General features: G+C 36.4%; 1 protein-coding gene across 6 annotated transcripts in view; it reads left to right on the top strand.

The window, feature by feature from the left end:
• Huwe1 (HECT, UBA and WWE domain containing 1, E3 ubiquitin protein ligase) overlaps positions 1-24,813 on the top strand; it is a gene marked incomplete at its 5' end in the record, with an annotated part of 121,129 nt that overhangs the window by 32,819 nt on the left and 63,497 nt on the right. For 3 of the 6 annotated variants that reach the window (XM_013502814.1, XM_013502815.1, XM_013502813.1), the window contains 9 exon segments: positions 628-831; positions 1,303-1,404; positions 1,868-1,948; positions 9,785-9,891; positions 10,144-10,321; positions 11,310-11,401; positions 12,266-12,477; positions 19,720-19,777; positions 20,740-20,916. In XM_013502814.1, the coding sequence (XP_013358268.1) occupies positions 628-831; positions 1,303-1,404; positions 1,868-1,948; positions 9,785-9,891; positions 10,144-10,321; positions 11,310-11,401; positions 12,266-12,477; positions 19,720-19,777; positions 20,740-20,916 (1,211 nt within the window). 6 annotated transcript variants of the gene reach the window in all.

Below are 24,813 nucleotides of genomic sequence, written 5' to 3'. Positions count from 1 at the left end.
TGCAGAGCATGAAGATGAGATCATAAATATACTATTTGACTTGCATTGTTCATTCAAAGTATTTTAGACATCCTTTCATGGCAGTATATACTTAGTGCTTATGTTTTTGTGACTGTATTACCTTCCTTTAAAAAGTTCTACTTACTATCTGCTATTGACCATTATTACATGGAATTGCATGTTCTGTTTAATATCGCCACTCATTTGATGTGTGAGAAATACTGCAAAACTTCCTTTACAGGATTATTTTTAACTTGTGTATCTCGGAAAACAAGTGAAGTTAAATATACCTTTCTATTTGTATGTGATAAACTTACGTTTTCCTTTTGGAGTTGAATATTCTAATCCTTTATTTTAGGTTTTTTTTTTTTTTTTTTTTTTTTTTGAGACAGGTCTCACTGTATAGTCCAGGCAGGCCTTGAACTAACTGTGTAGCCCAGGCTAGCCTCAAATTCACAGCTATCTTCCTGCCTCACTCTCCCGAGTGCTGGGATTATACGCGTGTGCTACCACGCCCAGCTTATTTTAATATTTTATCATTCATCACACCTCAGAGGAAGAAATCTCAGATCTTTTTATGGTACCAGTTTTTCTAATTTTTTTCTTCTATCATACCTTGTACTTCAGTTGCAGATGTGACTATGGAAAGCAGTCCAGGCTCATCCATGTCTGTGGAGCACCGGCTGGATGTTGAATTAAGGGCATCAAGTTCCAACAGCAACACTAGCATCTCTGGCCCTGGCCCTGGTCCCGGACCTGGACCTGGTCCTGGACCTGGCCCTGGCCCTGGGCCTGGCCCTGGCCCTGGACCCGGCCCTGGTCCTCGTCCTGGTGCGTAGATATATAGATACACAGTCTTTCAGTGACTGACTTATGAAAGTGGTGAAGAACAGTTTTAGGAAGAGCTGAAGTGGTACATTTGCAGTTTAGCTTCCTGTGACTATACATGTTACTTCACCTTTCTGGTGGTCCATTGTTTTATGTCTCGTTTAGCATTTTATAGTTTTCTGATAGTTTTCATACACTAATTATCAAAATTATGCATTTCGTGAGGCAGATAATCCAAATGAGGTGGTTCAGAGAGTTTGAATCTTTATTTTGTAATTTTTCTTAACTTTAGACTTCTAATTTTAGCACCGGTCTTACGCCATCCTTGGTGATTTATTTTCCCAATAGATCTCATTTTAAAAGTCTGCTAGTTTTGCTGTAGTTGATAGAGGTCTCAAGTACTCACTTTTCTGTGCCTACTCATTGTGGTTTAATAGCAAACTGCATAATTCTCTTGACTTTCTGCCTTGCCAGGAGTTCAGTGTATTCCACAAAGAGCAGCACTTCTCAAATCCATGTTGAATTTCCTGAAGAAGGCCATTCAAGATCCTGCTTTCTCAGATGGCATACGACATGGTATTTGATTCTAAGTTCTTTTTTTTAAAGATATTTATCCTCTCATGCTGTTTGTGCCTTCATATATTACTCTCATACCTACTCTTCTTGTACAAGGCCAGCTTAGGGAATGTGAAGCAATTTTTGAATAGCTTTTAGTTGCTTGGTACCACTTTGCCTGGACCTCTGAGGGTTACTGTTGTCATTTTGATTTACATACACACCCCTTCATCTACCTTTTCACTTCTTTCCTAACTTCTCTTCCCTTTTCCCCACTTCCTGTGTCTTATCCCTTTGTCCTACTGTTAAAAAATGTAATTGCATCAAAGAGTAATAAAATGGGAGGAGGATACAAGTAGAAACCATTAGATGGGAATCAACACAGACTTTGTTTGCCTTAATGTAACATTTTGCTCCATTGTCTCTGCTCCTTATATTACTTACAGACTGATCACATTCTTCTTAATGTTTACTTTTCTCTTAGTTATGGATGGTTCTCTGCCTACCTCCCTGAAACACATCATCAGTAATGCAGAATACTATGGCCCATCACTCTTCCTCTTAGGTAAGCAGCATTGACAGTTGGGTTACAGTAGGCTAGAATAACCTGGCTGAGCTCTCTATATTTTATATATTTGCAGGATTTTACAACCCATATTTTTAGCCCACTGTGGAATAATGCATCTTTGTTATTTGTGGTGAAATAAGGAATGGTTTCCATTTCAAATATCTATTGAGTACCACCCTTTTAGAAATCATTGTATTTTGAATCATTTGTAAGAAGAAGTTGTATTGTACTTTGGGGTTATTTATGCTATACTTGAGCTTAAGATGTGCTTAAAATTATTTTATTCAATGTTAAGTCCCTAACGTTGGTAAGAGAAAGTAGTGGAAACAATTCCATTCTCAGAATTGATTCCACATTTGGTAGGCGATCCCTTTAAGGTACAATATATTCTATACTGGTGTCTAAAATATTACGTTACAGCATAGAAAATACAGTTTTGGGGACTTTTTAGTTATTTGCAAAAATGTTTGCATTTTGACATTGGCATTGCTCTGAGTATTCATTTTATTAGAGCCTGATTTTTATCTAATAGGTATTTGTTGAAACAATGTGCTAAACATATAAGCTGCTAGAATTCTCCTTAAGTTAAAGGAATTTATTGGGGGTGTACAAGTATCAGGAAGTTAGTAACAGGCATTGTGTATGAATATTTTTAAGCATCTACAGAGAATACTTTTAGCTACTAGAATTTATACACTTTGACTCCTTGCTGAAGCCGTTTTAAGATTTTTGTGTATTAAGCTTGTATTTTTTGACCTTGCAAAGTTCAGTTGCTTTTTGTTTTTGTTTTTGTTTTGTCTTTTTGAGATAGGGTCTCAGTATGCAGCTCAGGCTGGCCTTGACCTCACTTTGTAGCCCAGGCTGGTCTCGAACTCACAACGATCCTCCTGCCTCAGCCTCCCAAGTGCTGGGATTACAGGCGTTCGCCACCATGCCCGACAGTTCAGTTGTTTTGATTTCTTTAAATATTCTCATCTTTTCATCTATAAGTAGACAGTTTTACTTCGTTAGCCTTTTTTTCTGTCTTAGTTACTTTCTCATTACTGGCACAAAATACCTGACACCCAGCAGTTAAAGGGGAAAATGTTTGTAGAAGTTTCAGTCCATAGTCAGCTGCCTCCAAGGCAGAGTTCCGTGTTGGAAAAGAAACAGTTCATATCATTGCAGACAGGCGGCAAAGCAGAGCTGAGAAGAAGGGGAATATATAACCTTTCCAGGACATACCCATAGTAACCCACCTCTTCCCACCAAACTTCACTGCCGAACATGACACCTATTCATAAGCCCATCCATGGATTGATCCATTGATGATTATCACACACCCATGATTCAGTCACCTCCCCAAATCCCCACCTATGAGTGCATTAAGCTTTGAGGGAAAATCTTAGATATAAATCATAACACTGCCTTAATGCATTGGCAGACAGTTTAGGCATATGTTGAATAGAGGTGGGAAGAGTGGTTCTCTTTCCTTTGTCCCGATGAATTTAGCATGGAAAACACTAAAAATTTCACTACTACGTATGAGGTTAGCAGAAATTTTATATTCGTTTTATTTTTCCTTATCAGGTTGAGAGTTCTTGTGTATTATAACAATTCCACTGGGACATGGAACCTCTCCAAGGTTAGATTCATATATACAGGTAGGGAAATCTAGTCAGGTACAGAAGTCCTGAGCAGAGAAAGATGAATGTATGAGTGGTGGTTGTTTTTATTTATTTTGTTATAAAGAAGGAGTTTGAAAGAGGCAGCAAAAGAACACATGTACTATGGGATGGGGATGGGATTCAGATGAGCCCTATCAGAATGATGCAGGGAATGTGGACATACAGGTAGTAAATGAGATTTGTAGGACTAAATCAAACAACATTGGAGGTCCATATTTTCTTTCCTGTGATCTTAATTAATTAATTCATTTGGTATCTGAATTAGCACAGATTTCCTGTAAGTGATCATGTACTTCAAAGAGAATTGCAAAGCCAATTCAAAATAATTAGACTAGAAATTGTTGTTTTAGCTCCTTAAATGATAGTGTAAAGTCTTTTTCTCTAGTCAGGAAATGGCCAGAAAAAGGAATTAATGGGGGTTCAAGAATCTCCTGGAGTATTTTATTAATATAATTGGTTGTTTTACTTGATGTCTTACTTGTTTAACTGCTTTGACTACCTTTTCTCTATTATTGATCCTCATTCAATAGGAGGTCCCTTTAAGGTATAAACTCTACTTTGAGATACTAGTAGATAGTTTAATGCCAGTCTATTATCAGCTATCATAGCAACTAGATTGCTTTGCTGAGGCTTGAGATACTTGGTTTATGTGGTGTGCCAGAAATTATGACATGGACTTAGTGTAGCCTCTATTATTTGAGTTTGTGTTACAGAATTAAAGGCACCTAAACATGTGCCCATCTTCCAGAGATGGTGATGAGGCCCAGTATAATAATAAGATGGCCGAGTGTTCCCTTTTCTGGCTGGACTTGATGAAATAGCTAGGCTTTCTAGTTGCATCTAAGATATTCTGGGTTCTGAATGCACATAGGAACCAGGTCAGCTCATATAAGTTTAAAGGGATGAAGATAGTTACAAGTGGAATGTGTGTCCTTGCTAAGTAGGAGTTGTGACACAGAAGTTTCTAATTGGCATATTTTTATTAGGACAGATGTTCTCAGCAGCACAACATCACTGTATGTACATCTGAATGGCCCTGAGTCCATAAAGGAGAAATTAATGAGGAATCATATAGAGAGGTCACAATGACCTGCTGCAATAGATTATTTCATGCTAAAACCCACCAAATAAAAATTCTAATTCCTGCCTGCCATACCCAAACCCTAGCCCTTCCACTCTACTTATATGATTTATCCCCTTTGCTGTGTCTTCTTTAACCTCCCCAATTGGCCTTTTTTCTTTGTTCAGGTCTGCATACCCTGTTTCTATCCTAGCTGATGTTAGTGCCATCATGTTTATTATTTACGGCCTCACCAGAGAGATTGACAGGTAATCAATATAAGTATTGAAGACCTCCAAGGGGACAAGACTTAAAGTAGTTGCCTAGGATAGGGTACCTATTAACATGGTTGGAGGTTTAGTGCTCAGATGACATTCTTTGTTACTATTACATACATATCTTAGCAGACTAAAGAAAGTAGATGTGGATATTGTTTATCAAATAGTACAGTCTAAAGTGTGGGCTGGCAAAGAAGGGGATTAGCAGATGGGACTGTGGACTTGAGATGAGTGATCTGGGGTAGTGTCTTAGTTACTTTCTCACTGCTATGACAAAGTATTCAATACTCAGAAGTTAAAGGATGAGCGGTTTATTTTGGGTCATAGTTTGTAGAGGTTTTAGTCCAGTTTGTTGGCTCCAAGGCAGGGCAGCGTGGCAGAGGAAGCTTGTTCATGACATGGCAGACAGAAAGCAGAACAGAGGTCAAGAGAGGAGGAGAGATACATTCCTTTCCAGGCCACACCCGCAGTGACCCACTGCTTACCACCAGGCTTTACCTCCCAGTGTCACACCCACCGAGCTATAAAGATCAGTGTACTGATCCACTGTATTGCACTCTCCCACTCAGTATACTTACTAGTATCACACGCTCATGATCCAGTCACCTCCCCAAAGCCCCACCTGTGAGCACATGAGGGTGTGGGGTTTGTGGAGGGGGACACACGTAAAGATAAAAACCATAACAGGTACTTAAAATACAAAGTTAGTATAGAGGCTGGGACTATCTCATCATGTACAGTGCATTGGGGTTGATAGGAATCCTTGGCTAGCTTTAAAGTCTTGGCACATGGTTTTATAATTTTGATAAGTTATTACAGTAATAACTGAAGATCATTATCCCTTTGCCTATCAGAATGATAGAGCAGTTTCTTATAAGGAAATTGTGGAAATACGTAGTAACAGAATGGACAAAAAAGAACCCAAGAAGTTTAACACTCAGTAGGTGTACTGGAATCTCAGATTCAGACTTTGAGCCAAATGAAGAATGGGCAAATAAACCAGAGCCAGATTATTCCATAGTGGCATTTTCAAGCCTGTGGTATCTAGGCTTTGTCATGTTGGAAGTGCGTTTTATTGTGAGAGTCATGAGGATTGCCATCCTCAAATCTGGTGACTGACTGCCCATTCAGTGTCTCTCTAGTAAGATAGATCCAGAATTAACATAAGATACTATATTTTAAAATGTTGATACTGTGAACATACTTTAAGATCTACCTTTTCTCTTTTGAAGAACCATTTTTAGGTGTGGGACCAGGCAAGTATCAAAATCTATATTTCCCGGAGAAAGGAAGCTGCATTTATCAAGCCTTTAATACCATCATATTAGGAATAGATTTCGTCAAAGACCTTTCGTATGGCATACAGAATATTTAGGGAGAGTTACAGCCCTAATTTTCATTCTTTTGTTTGTTTATTTGAGACAGAGTTTTGCATGCTGCCCTTGAATTTACTCATGTGGCCCAGACTGGCCTGAAACATGATCCTCCTGCCTCAGCCTCCCAAATGCTGGGATTACAGGCATCAGCCACCATTCCTGGGACACTTAATTTTCAGTGGGTCCCATTCTCTCATCCACTTTCATTCCAGGCTCTATCTAGTACACCATGGCTTCCACCAGGATGCAAAGTGGGAAAGTGTCACTTAAATGAGGGAGATTCTGTTTTTCTATTACAGACTTATAGATGGGAAACATCTCCTTTTGTGAACAGAAAGGTCAAAAATAAAATCTTAGTTGTATTTTGTTAGCGGGTCATGCAACTTAAAAGTTGAGATTTTATGATAACTAAGGAAGTGGACTAAAGAGTGACCCATTTATTATACCATTTTCCAATTTGCAAGCTTAAGAGAGTGTTCTTGACTAGGCCATTGTGTCGTACCAGGCATGCTATCTGTGGATGATAAGACAAGAATAGATTTTTTGGTATATTGGGGCATTGGCCCAGTAACATTTATTTGTTAATGAGAGAAAGTATATCAACTCATTAGGAAATTTCTGTTGGTGCTAATACCTGTGTTAGGACAGGGCACAAAGATCACATTTGAAGGATGCAGTTTGGATAGGTCCAATCGCATTGGGATGCCACTGACATGTACCTCAAAATTTAAGGGCCCCAAAGTCTGTAGTAAGAAGAGCTGTCAGTGCACTCATTGAGTCAAGAACAAGGATAATATGTGCGTTTATGTGAAAAATATGAACAGTTGGTCAGCCTTGACATTAAAATTAGCTTGAGTTAAGATGTAACAGACTTTAATTGTAATGTGTGGAATCTGAGCAACAGTATATTTCCAGCATGGAGGGCCTTCAGGGATGATCCTGAATATAACTATTTTGAGCTTACTGACCAGAAAAAAAACATGTAGCTATTTGCTCCTATCCAGGAGCCTATAAAACTATTAACCATAGATACAACTTTACTAAGGTGTCCTTGAATGCCAAAATAACTATAGCCAGGTCTCTAATCCCTTGAGTACTATCGTTTATTTGAAATGACCTGGGTATAGGGTGGAAAGCAGCAGCTTTTCCTTTATATCCCATCACATGTGATTAGTGTTACTGCCATTCATAAAATAAAGATTTCCTGTCTACTAAATTTCCTACTTATCAAAGGTATGTCCCCTGCTTTTGTGTCCAACTAAGTTACCTAAAACTTTTTGAAAACAAAGATCACCAAGGTTACTCTCAAGACATAAACCTAAGACTATAAATTCCCATTTTCACTTAATTTGGGCTTTTCGCTATAATTTGTTGTCAGCTTCGCACATTTAAAAATACTTTTTCAGATTTTTACTTTAGCTGTTAGTTTCCAGCAGAATGATTTAATTTTATTTGAATTTTTATTTAGTTAAGGTAATTTGTCATTTTTCTTATAATCTCCAGTGTTTGTTTGTTCCTATAGTCTTCTATGTAATTTTAGTCTGTTTCCCGTTTTTCATAGTCTGGATCTTAGATTTTTTTTTTAATTCCTTTGTTTTTATTGATGATCCTTGTACTTTTTTGGCTTTAAAACTTTTTTATTCCTCTGCTAGACAATGCAGAATAAGACCTTCAATCTACCTTTAACATTTTTGTTTTTTTTTTTCTTTTTGCATTTTTAGTGACCCTAACTTTTGCTGCCTTGAGATTCTTTTTTATTTTATTGGAGTATATCCTTGGATAGCTTTTAAAATATTAACTTTTTTTTTTTTCAGAATTGGTGGATGTTTCTCCATTCCATTGTAATGCTGTATGTTATAGGTGACCCATGTTGTCAAGCAGGCTCTGTTCTTTTACAGGGAATTTGCATTTTCTCTCTGGAATATCTGTGACATTTTCTCTTTACCTTTGGCACAAATTTTATTATGGTATATTTAGTTGTACCTGTTGTTCCCACATAAGAGAACTTGGTTAGGGCTTTTATGAAATCTGAATTTTTTTTAACTTACATGTTCTCTTCTAGAAACCCTATTGTATAGGTAATAGACCTGCCGTAGTTTTTTTTTTTTCCTTCTCAACTCAGTTTTTACCCAGAGCTGTTTGCTTTGTGCATATGTCTACTCTTTACTTTTAGTTCTAATTATTAGTCATTCATTGATATTTTAGAGAGAATATAAGCCAGGCATGGTGTCATATGCTTCTAATCCCAGCACGCAGGGAGACAGGAAAGAGGGTTGCTACTAGTTTGAGGCTTACGTGGGCTACATAATGAGTTCAAAGCCAGCCTGGACACCTTCATAGTGAGACCCTATCTCAAAAAAAAAAAGAAAAAAAAAAAAAGAGAGAGAGAAAGAATATAGTGTTCTCATTCAGTGGCATTGTGATGGCATAGCTGGAGCTTTTAATAACAGATTTTATGTCTCAGTAATCTCTAGTAGTAGAACGCTAATTTTAGTTCACCTCTATTAGGTTTTATCACCTTGTAGAATTTCTTTTTTTTTGTTTTTTTTTTTCTGGTACCGGGAATCGAGCTCACGACCTTGCACTTGCCAGGCAGGTGCTGTGCCGCTAAGCTAAATCCCCAGCTCCTTAGAATTTCATTTGTACAAATATAAGTAAATGGAAAGGTTTTTCACATACTAAAAAGAACCCAAAAACAGATTTGGACATAGCCAACCAAGAATCCCAAGGTCCCCATTTTATTTGCATTTGAGATAATGAGACCAGCTCAAGGGGAAAATCCTCTGGTTTCTTTTAGGTCTTAAAAATCACTCTTAGAAGTTTGTTTTTACATGATTTGTGGGTATTATATGCACCTGCTCTGTCTGGTTTTTAAAATCTTTGGTGGTAATAGCCTATCTTGCACATTTCAAACCAGTCAGGTGAATATATATTTTAATGACTTTTTCAGTGCTTTTACTAGTTTAAAATTACTGAATACCCTTATTTATAACACCCTTTGTCCATAATTTTGCATCTGCTGTAACTCATCAAACCTGCATCTTTGATATTTTTTTCCTGCTTCAGCAATCAGAAAAGAATATATATTTATATTTACCAGTTTTCAATGTACAGGACAAATTTATATACATAGTAATACATGTGTGTAGTATAATACTATGTAGCAATTAACAAGTGAATCTATTGTAGTGACCGAGATAAATGTCTATATTATCATTGAAAGCAAAGCAAATTATATAATATAACCTTACTTATTTTAAAAATAATACCTATAAGAATTTTGAAGGACAATCACTAAATTCTTAATAGTGATGAATCTCTAATGAGTGGTATTAGGAATTTTCTTAGTAAACACAAGACTTTAAATTGTTAGAATTGAATAAATCGTTTGATGTGTTACTTTTAATTCCTATTAGGAATCTCAGTTCCACATTTTTTCTCATCTTTCTTAGCTACTGAAGTGGTGACTGTGTTTGTATTTCAAGAACCATCATTGCTGTCCTCACTGCAGGACAATGGGTTAACGGATGTCATGCTGCATGCACTGCTTATCAAAGATGTGAGTCCTATTTGCTGTTCTGTAAAGAATGCACTCTGTGTATATATCCCTCTGAGACACACATACTTGAAGGCAGTCTTACTGCTCAAAAATCCTAACCCTAAATCCCTTCTGTATGTAGTGTCAAATCTAATTGGGACCTGGGTGTGAAATTCCCTCCTATTTCCCCCTGTGATAGAGCTCCGACTAGGTGTCCCTAGCATCTATACCTGAACTCTTTAGGTGTATTCCAGCTCTTTCTCTTCCTTTTAGGTGCCTGCTACCCGTGAAGTCCTTGGCTCCCTCCCAAATGTATTTAGTGCTCTCTGCTTGAATGCCCGGGGTCTTCAGTCTTTTGTACAATGTCAGCCATTTGAACGTCTCTTCAAAGTTCTTCTGTCTCCAGATTACCTCCCAGCCATGCGGAGGAGGAGGAGTTCTGATCCCCTTGGTGAGTTGATAGTATTTATTTTGCAGTAGGAAATTGGAAACCCTTTCTTGACTGCACATCTTTTTTTATCTAGGTAATGCTAAGCTTAATAGGCATTGTTACCATACACTCTTATAGGAAGACTGTGTACTTAAAATATCCCCATACTTCTGAACAGTTTGCGTTAACAGTATCCTTGTGCTGGTAAGAAACAGATATTAGAATGCACCAGTGTTTTTATTTCTAGGTCCTCCGTCTAGTCTACAGCAATGAAAACATGAGGTCCAGGGCATTGATTCTGGTAATATGGTGTTCTAATAACCAAGTCTCTTAAGATAGTCACAGGTGAATAGACTTCCTTTTCTGTGTACTTGTGAACAGATCACTGAGGAGCTAGGAAGTAGGGTTCCAGAGAAGTTTGTTTCCAAAAATATGCTTTCTTATTCCGGAGGCTGACACAGGATGATCTTTTGGGTTTGAGGCTAGTCTGATGGAAGGAAAAATTGTGTTTTGTATTTTCTGCCAATACTATAACTCCTTAGTCACTATTGTTACTTACTGAGGCAGCTGGAGGATTATTAATAATTTATGGTACTTTCTCTCGTTAGCTTTATTGCTCTATAATATTAGTTCAGACCTTAGTTAGGCATGGTAGCACATGCCTATAATCCCAGGATTTCAAAGGGTGAGAAACAAGAGGATTGCCTCAAGTTCCAGGCCAACCTGGAATAGGAGATGAGACACTGTCTCACACACACAAAAAAAAAACCTCAGTTCTTGAGAGATTGCCAGGTTAGAGTGCAGTACATAGGGTTACCTTCAGATATGTTTAATAGACTGATGCCATCCTCCTCCCCAGTGATTTGGTGGATGGAAGCAGATATAATGAATTCATTTAAGACAGCATGGCATTAGAAAACAACCAGCTTAGTTTTTTTCCATGTTAGGTTAAAACAAAATAGACACAAACTGTACTTTTTTCTTTTAATGGTTTATTGTTTGCTTCAAGGGGATACTGCATCCAACCTGGGGAGTGCTGTTGATGAGCTTATGAGACATCAGCCCACCCTCAAGACAGATGCCACAACTGCCATCATAAAGGTAGGACATACAAAGATATGACCATGATCTTGAGAGAGCAATAAAGAGATTGGTTTTAAAAAATATTTGGCCTACAGTTTGGATTCTTGTCATTTGAAGGTCATTTGGATTCTTGTACTATATTTGTAAGAACACTATGTCTGCCTCAGTTTTCTGCTATTGGACTGGCCCATTGCCAGAAAAATTAATTTTAGTTCAAGTCTAACCAGAAAGAAGTCTTGGTTAATTCCAGCTTTATCTGATTGAAAATCATTTTCCTTGTAAATATAATTGTTACAATTGGGAGTAGTGGCACATACCTGAAATCTCAGCTGTCTGGGATGCTGAGGTGGGAGGATCACAAATTAGAGTCCAGCCTGGGCAACCTCGTGAGACCCTGTCTCTGAATTTTAAAAGACTGGGGAAAGGCCCTAGGTTCTTTCCCAGTACCACCAAAAAAACATCTTTTAATGCAAACATTTGTGTACTGCTTTCTTACATGTTTTTAACAATTACACAAGGTTTAGCTTTTGTTTGTAAAAGCATATTACCCATTCTGACCATTTCTACTTGAATTTTGCCCTCCCTCATTCATTAGCCCTACATTTTAGGATTATTGAAACTAGTGTGTGTTTCTGGTGCTTATTGAATTATGAAAAGGAGTCAGTTTGTCCAGTTACTTAAACAGCCTGAACAAATTATTTAACTTATCAGAAATTTAATTTTTTAATATTTAAAATGGAATTAATGGCTATATTCCAGGGACAGTATATATTATATACAGATTTTTTTGGCAGATACATAGCACATAGAAGATACAAAATGTTAATCATCCCTTTAGATCATTAATTACTAATAAGTAATCTTACTCTTTGTGTGTTTCAGTTACTTGAAGAAATCTGTAATCTTGGAAGAGATCCTAAATACATATGTCAAAAGCCATCAATTCAGAAGGCTGATGGCACTGCCACTGCTCCTCCCCCAAGGTCTAATCATGCTGCAGAAGAAGCCTCCAGCGAGGATGAGGAAGAAGAGGAAGTACAAGCTATGCAGAGCTTTAACTCTACCCAGCCGAGTGAAACTGAGCCTAATCAGCAGTAAGTGCTTCAAGAGTTTTCTAGTCTTGTCATCTTGGGCATGTTATTATCTAAGTCTTAGTGTCTTTTTTTTTCTTTGTATTGGGGGTAGAACCCTGTGCATCTTACATGCTGTGCATGCACTCTGTATGCTTTTTGCATTCTCTTCGCTTATTTGACTTTCATCTATAAAAAGTGAGTCATACTAGATCATTTTATTCTTTCTGATTCTAGGAGTATATAGGCTTTCCTTCTTGGCTCTTAGGTTACTTATGCTTTGGTATTTAGTAATACTGGTTGCCTGTGGAAGCTGTCTTTCTTAAAAGCTGTGCACATTGTTAGGCATTGTGCAGAGGACTTGCTTTGTCTTCATTGATTTGATATTCCACATCATCGCTTAAAATGAATAATTTAACATGAATTAAATACATATGAAACACATTGCACATTTGATCTCTGTCTTCTAAGAAGTCCTTAAAAATTTGGACATTCATTTTGGGTAGGTGGTTTTTGTTTATTAATTCTTACCTGTTCATTCAAGTAAATCATGAGGCTTTGGAATGACTGACTCCAGGTATAGATTTTTTTTTTCTCATTTCTATTTATTTCAGGTTTGTTCTACAAAAGAATGAACTCCTTGGATGCAGGAATGGGGATTGAGGTTGCTGCCTGGCAGTGAATAGCCTAGACAAGCTTTTTAAGATTATGGGATTTACATGCAGATGTAGTATATACTATAGCACAGTGGTGGTGAACCTTTTAGAGACGAGTGCCCAAACTCCAGCCCAGAACCCACAGATCCTATAGGTTTGAGACCATTGCTCTAGCAGGTGACTCTTAAACTCCTTTATGCCAAAAAGAAGAGTGAACCCTTTAGGTAGTAATGCATTTATTCACAAAATAACTGTTGTTTATGCCTGTATCAGAACTACTTATATAAATACTAACTAAAACATTTTAGGTGTGGGTACAAATAGATTTGAGCTGGTACTGAAGAGTGGCTTGGGACTTAGAAGAACATTCAGGTGGAGTGGATAGCTGGGTGAAAGGCCTAAAATCCAAAACTGGTGTGTCCTTTTGGGGCACTAGAGGGCAGTGAACTTGGTGTTAATTAAATACTAAATGCATTTTTTTTTATTAAGCTGGTATCTTACTCTGTGAAAGTAAACCTACCTGTGTTTTAGTATCATCTTCTGTTTACCTTAATATGTCTCTTTTGTGGAAGAGGACACCATGGAAGAAAGCAAAATGCTTTTTGTGAAAAAGTCAGTGTCTTAGGGCTTCCTTCACCCTACCCTTAATTATCAATGACTCTAGTGGATTAAGTACCTTTTCTTTACTAAAATTGTGAAACATGGTAGTGGTTTCTGTCAGTATAAATCCATGTACATATAGCTTCTCTACCTGAACGTCTTACCAGACACCTTAGATCTAGCATACCCAATTCAAGCTGTTGCAGCAAATGAGCATTTTCTTAACAACCCTCATTTCTTCACTGTCCATTTTTTTCTTAATGGTATCTATAACTATTATGTGCACATTTGTCCCCCTTTCCCAAATTATCTCTGCCTCCTTTCTGCCTGCCAAGTTTCTGCAAGGACAGCTCAGATATGTCATTGTTTTGGATTTGTTTCTTTGTTTGGTTTGGGGTTTGTTTTGTTTTGTGATTTTTGTGTGTTTTTTTGGGGGGCGGGGAGGGCGGATTCTTTTGAAGACCTTGTCTCCCTACATGGTTCAGGCTGGTCTTGAAGTCACTGTGTAGTTTAGGCTGGCCTCGAACTCATGGTGATCCTCTTGCCTCAGCCTCCCAGGAAATGTGATTATAACCCAGCAATTGTCTCATTCTTAAAGAAACTTTTTCTTTTTCTTTTAAATGGGAAGTGTTAACGTTCTCCCAACATTTTTGTGTATACTCAAATTTTCCTTACTAATCTATAAGATTCTTAAGAACAGTAACATAGTTTCATTTATCAGTGATCCCTATGTCTGTTTTATAGTATTTAATCAATTGGTAAGGATTATTTAATGGATTGAATGAGATTAAGGATTCTTTACATCTTAAATGCCCAGAGAGTTGGCTCTAATGGATCCCGACTGACAAGAAAAAGAAAGGAGAAATGTAGACCCATAACATTAATAATTCTACCATTGTGATCATCAGATGGAGCATCTGAGATGCAAAGGATTCTAGTAATTACTATACCATAGTATCTCTTTTTCTGTACTCCACAGGGCATGGTGCTGATCACTACTTCATTCTCATAGCATATTTAAAAGTCTCACAAATTCTGATATATATACCTTTTCACGTCTAGCGTTTTTGGAGGAAGGTCATTAAGTAGATTATTACGGCTGGAGAGAAAAGTAAGAAACTACCAAAAATCTATTCTGTGCTTCACTTTTGTTTCCCCATCTTTTTTTTTTTTTAAGATATGGTTTCACTATGCAATCTAGACTACCTTTAAACTAATTATGTAGCCCAGAATGACCTCAAGTGCTAGAATCTTCCTGCCTCTGCTCAGTGTGCCAAGTACAGGGATAAGAGGTTGCACCAGTATGCCAAGCAAAGCAAAGTTTTATTTTGAAATCTACAATGTTTATTTTATCCTGTTATGCGTGGGAGTTGTTGTACACATTCTTCCAGTACAAAAGAGAGGCTTATTAGAAAGATTTGGAATATATGTTTCCCCTTAAAGTTTCTATTCTCCCAGTTCCAGAATACTTAAGCAAAGATCGCAAATCCCTATTTTTCTGTATACTCATCCATTTTCTTACTGCCTTATATACATGCAGACAACTTTTTTTTTTAGTATTTTCTAATTTTTTTTTTTTTTTTTTTTGGCCTTGTTGTTTGTTTTTTTCTGGTACCGGGAATTGAACTCACAACCTTGCGCTTGCCAGGCAGGTGCTGTGCCGCTGAGCTAAATCCCTAGCCCCTAGTATTTTCCATTGAAGTCTATTTCTATACAGCAAAGTGTACAAGTTTCAAAATTTGAAATTTCTGATTTCCCTACCCCAAAATGAGGCAGCTCCTGATCTTACTTCTATCATTGTAGAATACTTTTTTCCTGTCAAGAACATCTTATAAACAGAATGGTGAAGTGGATGGATTCTTATGTGTGTATTGTATCTGATGTATATATGTTCTTGTATTTAGCCCTATCAGTGGTTTTTTTTCATTGCTGAAACTAATTATATATATATAATATATATATATATTATATATATATAAAATATCTCCCTTCTCCCTGTTTATAGATTTAAGTGTCTAGTTTTTTTGTTTTCAGGCTAAGAACAATGCTCTTTTCCTTAATTTTTCCCCAAAATAGCAGCAAACCTGTAAAAATGGTGTTTGTATATGATTTTGAGATACATAGTTTTGTACTAAAGACCTAGACTAAAGAAACTATATCATTACAGCATTGTATTACATTTAGGAATATGCACAACCGGTGATTCTAAATACTTGTGTTTTGGCCTCTGTATTTTGCTTTATCCATTTTTGATTTATACCAAATCCCAGAAAGTGTGATGTTCCCACGAATTCATATAACAGTAAGGGTTTGTAGCTGTATACCAGCGGTTCATTTTGTGATTAATCTATTTAGTGTGCCTGTATTATCGCCCACTTCTGAATACCTTGAGTGAAATGTGAGTCCATGTGGTCTTGAAACTTTAGCAATTGTCTGGGTTTTAAAAACAATGAGTGCAGAGAAACATTTGTTCCTATAATGTGGCCCATTAGGAGGCCTCATTTACTGACGGCACTGCTCTCCTTAAGAGCTCCAAAAGACACTTGGATTCTCCTCTCTCCCCACTAAAAAAATAAGTACATGTAAAATTGATCAGAGTATATATTTGAGAGAAATGAGAGAGGCACAAAATTTGTAATTTAATCATTATAGTTTATTGCTTCATCAAGAGAATTCAGTCTTTTTATGAAAGTAAATAAAAGTTCATAAAATAATAGAGTAACAATAGTTAACACGTTGAGTATTGTTATCTTTAAAAGTTAATCAGAGTATAAAATAAGGGCATAAAAACATTCTCCAAATGATATTAGCACAAACCTTTCTTTCCAATGAACTAAGAGAAACTAGTAGTATAACTATTTTGTTTTTCTCCATTTCCCTTCCTTCCTTTTCCCTTGACCTCATCCTAGTTCCTTTTTATTTTGAAGAATTTTTTCCGTTTTCACAGTATCTGTTGTGTATTTTGGACCTTATTTACTCTTTCAGTTCCTCATACCAAGGAGACAATACAGTGTTTACAAATGTGAGTCTGATTTTTTTCACTTATGAGTATGGTCTCTAGTCGCATCCATTTACCTGTAAAAGTCTCTAATTTATCCTTCTTTATGACTGAGTAGTATTCTATTGTATAAAAAGACCACATCTTTTTTATCCATGCCTCATTTGATATGTATTTGGGTTGTTTCTAAGATTTAACTATTAGAATTTGTGCTGCTGTAAACATGGGTGCACATACATCTCTGTGGTATGTTTTTAATTTTTCTAGGAACATATGCAGAGGGGGGGAATAGCTGTTCTAATGGGACCTCTAATCCTAGTGTTTTTGAGGAATCTCCATACTGATTTCCATGGTGGTTGCACCATTCTACACTCCCACCAACAGCGGGGAAGGGTTTCTTTTTCCCCACAGCCCCTCCAGCATTTGTTATTGGTTGATTTCTTGATGATAGCCATTCTTTCTGGAGTGGCATGGAATCTCAGTTTTATTTTAATTTGTATCTCTCAAATGACCAACAGTGTTGAACATTTTTTCATATATTTATTTGCCATTTGTATTTCTTCGTCTGAGAAGTGTGTATCCATCTCAGGTGCACAATTTTGGATTGTGTCTTTGGATTTGGGTCCCTGGTTTTTTTCAATTTTATGTCCTCTGTCTGAGGGACAACGTGCTAAAATTTTTTCCCAACCTGTGGGTGGCCTTTTCACTCTGTTGGTGATTTCTTTTGATATGCAAAAGCTTTTTAGTAAGATGAAATCCCAGTGGTTCATTCTTTGTTAAAGTATTTCCCGTGTGGTGTGTGTTTTCTTCATGAATTTTCTGCCTACCCCTGTCTTCAAGATTTCAACCTACTTTCTCTTTCAGTAGATTTTTATAATATTTCTGTTTTAATACTTAGATCTTTGATCCCTTTTGATTTTAGTTTAGTGCATTCTGACAGACATGGGTCTAGTTTTAGTCTTTGACATGTAAAAAGTCAGTTTTTTCAGCACCATTTATTAAAGATGCTATCTTTCCTCCAGTGAACATGTTTGGCCTCTTTGTCAGTGATAAGGTGGCTGAATGTGTTTGTAGTTGTGTCTGCATCTTCTGTTCTGTTCCACTGATCCTCATGTGTGCTGTTTTTTTGCTAATACAATGCTGATTTTATCACACTAACTTTATATTATAATTTCAAGTCAGGAATTGTATTGTATTAAAATGTTGACTTAATATTTCTGATAAGTTGAATATGAGCATGACTTGTCTTGAAACCAGCTGGTAGGTAGCTTTCTGTTGGAGTTAATCATTTTCAGGAGTCCTACATGGCTTCTTTAGCCTGGTAGTCAAATGTGAGGGGATGGAGAGAGAAAAGTAGTTACTGAACAGATTTGTTCTTGGATTTCTATGAAAAATCACTGTTAGCTGTGTTTTTGTTCTCCCCAACTTCGATCTGACTATGAGCGAATCATCTGGGCTCAATGTAATTATATCTCTAAGCTCTTTGCCATTATATTTCTGCAAAGGGACAGATATCTCAGTGGACTGAAACCACATCTTAAAAGTTTTTAGCTATAGAGAGATGGATGTCTGGGCTCTTTTCAAGCAAGTGAGGCTAAGTTGAACTGGGTGATTGGTATAAGTAACAAGGAAACCTGCAATAGTTCTAAGGAGGAACATTGTGGTTAAGGAAACGTTTGTGGTTCTCCTATGAAATCATTTGAATCCTGGCTTGTTGGTCTTCTATTGTATAAAGTTCTTCCCAAATTTTTCATTGAGAATTTTCACAGGCCCCCACCCACGATCTGGAATACCCTGCATATCTTACACTGAAGCTGTTATTTTGCCTCTTCAGTCTTTTTGCCTATGCTACATTTTGCTGCCAAATGCAGCTAAATATTCACATTTTGTCTTGCTCAGATGAGAACTAGTAGCATCTTGCCAACTTTCTTCTTGCATTCTCTTCTCCCCCTGCCTCTCTTTTCTATATCTACTCCTTTCCCCCACTCTCTGTCCAAAGGCCCATTTTTTAAATGTTCCATTTGTTCTTTCCTAGGGTTTTTCTTTGAGGTGCATGTTGTTTAATTTGAATGTGCTCCATGGATTCTTTTTTTCTTCTGTTGCCTTCTTCTAAAAGCCCAGATATAGTCACTGAGCTCTAAACACTGGACTTTGTGCAGCTATAGCATTGTTCCAACCTTCTTAACTGTTATAGGGAATCAAAGCATCTGAAAAGGCAAAAAAAAGACCCCAATAAATTACTGAATAGTTTAGACACTGTCATGCTAGTAGTACATATTGTTAGGAAAGGAGGCATTGGGTGTAGATTTTATCTTTGACCATATTTAAATGTTCAGAATTACTTGTCAGTAGGGAGTTTTGAGCAAAGCTCCATTTTATACTTGCCATAATTCTAAACGTGATGCAGGAATACAGTTTTGTGTTTATGTGTTAGGTTTTTTTTTTTTTGTCTTTTTGAGACTGGGTCTTGACATGCAGTTCAGGCTGCCTTGAGCTCACTTTGTAGCCCAGGCTGGCCTCGAACTCGCAGTGATCCTCCTGCCTCAGCCTCCCGAGTGCTGGGATTACAGGCATGCGCCACCACACCCGGCCTATGTGTTAGGTTTTATTTTGTTTTATTTGCATAGCTTCTTTCTTTAAGCAAATGTCTAATGGTCTAAGGTCTTTTAGTTGAACTTACTTACTAGGATTTTCCTATAGATGAATTTCTCTTACAGTAGTTTCCCTAAGATAGGATAATGTTTTGTGATACAAATACAAGTGCGATACTTTTGAGGAATTCATTTTTGTCTGTATGCTCTCAACCCCAGTTAGGAAATAAAAGCTACCTTTAGAATTTATTTCAGTTTATTTTCCCCCCTGTGGCGTCTGTCTAAAGGCTCATATACTAAAGTCTGTTAAATTTTAACTTACGGAAAACACCTAGAATTTCACTATGTCCCTTTCTTCACTTTCTTTTCTTGCACTGTTACTGTGAATTTCTGTGTAACTCTCTCTTTTCTTCTTTATTAGGGTTGTTGGTACAGAGGAACGTATTCCTATCCCACTCATGGATTACATCCTGAATGTGGTAAGATTCATCACAGGGCAAGCTGAGGAAATTTGTGTGCTTTTCTGGAAAATGTGTGCAGTTATCAAAGAGCTTCGTAATTTCTATATCTTTTCCCCACTGGGAGCAGGAAAATGTGGAAGGGAAAGATATATAAACCTGCAAACCTTTTGATTTTGTTCCGTTAGACTGGTTTGCCAAAGATTAACCACTGCTACCATCACCACCACCACCCAGTTGCCTTTTTATTCTCAATTTTCTGTTCATTGTTACTATTACCACTTTACAATCCAAACAGGAAGAGGGGGGCTTTGTTATGTCAGTCATATATTATGTTTTCTGAATGTCTTCAACGTATTTTTTCTTCCTTAACTTCTCTCTCACTTTTTAATCAATGTGACCTTTTCTTTTAACTTCCCGAATAGCGTGCAGGAAAAATTGAAGAGTTTGAATTTTCCCAGAATTGTATAGCAAAAAGGAAATGCCTGGTTAGCATGTGTTGAAGTCTACTAACCATTTCCATTACTTATTGCCCACATTTTACTTTCTTAAAAAATGCTTTGTTTTGTTGCTCTAAATTATTCTTTCAGTGTTCCATGTTTCATTTCTGTTATAAGCCCATTTGGGGAAAAATACCTGTAATTTTGTGCCTCCAGGTGGGGCATGCACACAAGAGCACTAAATGAGCAAATTAATAAATTAGTCCTGATTGGCTCTGAGCAAGTCCCTTAACTTAATCTTGGCTTTGAAATTACCTGACTCTTGGTGTCCTTGAAAAGGTAGAATGGGAAAAATTTGTAATCATTCTTTATTTCCTGGATATTTTAGGGTATATTTCATCCCTCAATCCCTATTCACTCAAGGTTTTGGTATTGTAGAAAATACTGTTTTCAAGACTATTAGTAGACCCACCCTGTCCTTACTCCTGGCTGGTCTTCTAGTTCCAAGTGTCAATCTCTGTTTTAAATTTTTTCATTGTTTAGATGAAATTTGTGGAATCTATTCTGAGCAACAATACGACAGATGACCACTGCCAGGAATTTGTGAACCAGAAAGGACTCTTGCCTTTGGTTACAATTTTGGGACTTCCCAACTTGCCGATTGACTTTCCCACATCTGCTGCCTGTCAGGCTGTTGCAGGTGTCTGCAAGTCTATATTGGTAAGAAACATCTGCCAAGTATTTTCATTTGTTTTTAAAAATCGACTTTATATTACTTTTGTATACATGTTTATACTGTGGTCTCCCTCTAAGTAAAGATAATGACTAAATTCTGTGTTATGATCTATAAGTACATTCTGTGAGTTAATATATATTATGTAACATTATCTCTTGTAGAAAAGACAAAGTATTTTTTCTTTGTTCTTGACTTTAGTGTATGTGATTCTAACACCACTTGACTCTAGGCAGGAAAACTATATCCAGTAAACCCATGTAGCTGAATTTTATTCATGTGTTGTTCTCCTTTTGTTACTGGTACTTTTTAACACATCTTGTTGTGTATTTAATGATTTATTTTCCAGCCTTGATATTTATGACTTAAGCTTAATTGCTCCTATTTTGCCAAATGAACCTCTACCATTTTTGATACTGGTATATTCAGAAAGTTCTGCAGCAAACTTCCAAAACTTTTCATGTTATAAAACCAGCACTATTATCCCTTACACAAACTTCCTCATTTGACCTTTCCCCTAGCCCTTGGAAACTGCCGTTGTAATTTTAGTCTCTAAATTTGACTACTTTGTGTATCTCATAGAAGTGGAGTCATGCAGTGTTTGAGATTTTGCTGTGCTGAAGATTCACCCATTTTGTAGCATGTGTCAATTTTCTTCCCTTTTATTTCTTTTTTTTCTAATATAGGGATTAGCTTATTACTTTTTGGTTTACAAAAGCTCCTAATAATGCTTCTGTTTACTCCTTATAAGAGAGCATTAATTCACATTAAAAACATTTTAAAATCTGACATTAGTTCCTGCAGACACAAAGAAAGGAGGAAAATGGGATCTTTTCCCTCCTTGCTTTCAGGCATTATTACACAGATTCAAAGAATATTCTATGGGTTCCTAAAGTCAAAAAACAAAAGAAAAGAACAACAAAAAAACCCCAAAAATCACAGGGCCTTCTCTTCTGCACTGAGATTTAGGACATATTAGTGTTACTAAATAAATTTAAATATAGTCACAATGACATCACAATTTACAAATACATATATCAGAGCTTAGAGTCAGTAGGGGGGGAGGGGGTACCCAAATGTTTTAGAATAAAGTTATATCAAATCAGTTAAATGAAATAAATTTATTTTATGGGTAGTCCAGTAAAATACTGAATTTGTAGAAAAAACACAGATCTATAAACATTGCCTAGCAAATGATACAAACACAATGGATTTCCAAAATCTTTAAATTTGGCTTGAATCCAAAATCTAGCTGGTATAGACTATCAATCTATATACTCATTATACTAATTTTAGAACTTCATTTATTCTTTACCTTTCACAACAGAATTTCCAAACACACAAAATTAATGCAGGAGCCTCAGTACCCTACCAATTAACATTTCTTTAAATTCTAAAGACAGTAGAACCATTCAGAAAACAAACTCTTTCTGTGTACGTCACAGGCCTGCACAGGTGTGCCTGATTCTTCGGTAAAACACAAATTCATCTGATTCTAGGTATTTGGCAGGAGTATAAAAGTCACAAAATGTAAGCACAATTTCAACATCTTCTGGAAGTACACGGGGAAAGTGGTCAATGTACATTACATGGGCCACCTTAAGTCAAAGGCTTCATCATTTGTCCCACTTTCACACACTCTCATAGTCTCTCACACCTCCTACAAGGTATGGTCCTAAACCAGAGACTTTAGTGTTATTCCAAAGAATATATGAGTGTTTACATAAATTTTTCTTTTAAAATAATTTTAAAAGTTTTACTACAGAAAAGCTAGCTTCAACAAGGAAGCATTTTTCCTTTTCAAGATTATACACCTGCATGTGAGAAGGTGATTTCCTTTACATTGAGTTTGTCCACAGTAACAAAATAAACTTCTTATACATGGCATTTAAACTAACAAAGAAAATTAGGATGGAAAGTTACATGTAACATTTTATACTGTGAAATGACCTCTTTAACCATGTTTAAGGTATACTGCTGGTGATTTAAATATAGTACAACTTCAGCTTGGTATGCTGAATAATCTGTTAAACGAAACATGTTAAAATAGTAGACTACTATTTATTGAGTTTTACAGGGAATTATAATGTGTCATGAAAATACAGTTTTCTTCCTATGTTTCTATAATGCATTTCTTTCTAAAGCTAAAACCCATGCAGAAAAAAATAAGTGATATCTTCAAACTCATTCAACAGTTTGCTATTTTATGTGGTTCATTTATTTAATTTTATACACATTAGGCATTATATTTTCCTTGAAGGAATTCAACTTTCATTGTTGAAATTAGTATGTGTTTAACCACATGAGGACATTTTCTTGACGTTATTACTAGCTGCAAATACATTCTTCTATAATAATGCACTTTCAGATTGCTTTGGAAAGACAGTATGAGCCTTTTTAAAGTCCTAAAACAATACTTATAAAGGAAAGAGAACATAAAAGTCTCAAGAAATCCACTTGTTCAAAACATGAACACAATCTCACAGGATTTTTAATTGATCAAAATTTGGACAAGAAAAGTTTAGTCCTACTCTTTTTGATGCTTAATATAGTTTTATTGATGTGGATTTTCAAACCCATTTAGATCCAGTAGAGTCTTGAATGTATAGCCTTATGATTATAAAAGAAACTGATTATACTTACAGAAAAATGATATTTACCAGGCATTTAATCAGAAAAAGAAAAATGAGAATATATTTTTATTGGATGCTACTCAATAACTTACAGAATGAATTAAAAATAGTTTGGCTATAGTTTTAATAAAATTAAAACTGGTGAAAAAAAATCAAACATTTAAGAGTCAAGTATCGACCAACTTAGCTAGTATTGCAATGGAAATTGCAATTCAGATTCTTTCCATTGCACTATTAGAACTGTATGTTAAGGCATTTTTAATTAATATGTTCCAGAATTGCAGTTATACTGGTCAATGTTTCTGTTTCCCCATTCTTGCCTTTATCCTAGCTCTTTCTTTCCATTGATCAAAATGTTAAATCATAATCTTGGTGGCTCTTGTAGACAGCTCTGAACATACAGCAGTGTGTTCACTAGGTTTTATGAGCATAAACATTAAAATGTTACATCAAATGTACCATGTTTTACTGTACACACTGCTCTAAGATGGTTTAATGTCTTTACAAAAGGTGAGATGACTTAAGTATATTTTACATGTTGTGCATTTAGACCACCAAATGCATAGATGTTCTAATGTGAAACTCTTGGTCTTCAGTATCTCATGGTGCTGGAGGCTCTGAAGTATGACAGAAACTTGTAACACAGACTAACCACAAAGTACCAGATGTTTCTTGCCATTTGTGACCTTACAATAAAAGTGTGCCAGATCAAGATCACAAGGATAGTATTGAAACCATAACGTATGTTCCGCAACTTATTCAAATTTTTCCTAGCTGCAGGGAGGCCAGACATTTCTTCATTCAAACCCTATTTCTTAGTTCCCATGCAGTGGTTTTCTATATATTTTGCCCAGTGTAATTGTCGTTCATCAATATTGAAGGTCTTCTTTTATCTTCCGGGTTTAGTTGATTCATTAACATGTTGACATTATCAGTATTCCAAACCCTAGAATTACTTGTGAAATATTCAAGAAACACCATAGCTTTGTGAAGACGAGTTATTGTTTGCATCATCCTTGGGCTTCTTCCAGTCATCCTGAGGTAGATATCAAATACAGGAATGCTGGGGCCTTATGGCTTACAGCAATCCTGTAATGATATAAAAGGTGATTGGAGGTTAGATTTACATTGGGCCGTCTGAAGGCCTGTTCGAGAGGATTCCTCCTGAAAGTGGAAATTACATGGTATTCAACTTCACACCAGTGGAAAGGATTAGTGCTGCCTTTTGTACAATTGTACACCATGATGTTT

This window comes from Chinchilla lanigera, unplaced genomic scaffold (assembly GCF_000276665.1).
Source record: "Chinchilla lanigera isolate Chin_1 unplaced genomic scaffold, ChiLan1.0 scaffold00074, whole genome shotgun sequence".
NCBI classification, from domain to species: domain Eukaryota; kingdom Metazoa; phylum Chordata; class Mammalia; order Rodentia; family Chinchillidae; genus Chinchilla; species Chinchilla lanigera.
Note: the sequence above shows the minus strand (reverse complement) of the source record. Positions and strands in the feature narration are given on the sequence as shown.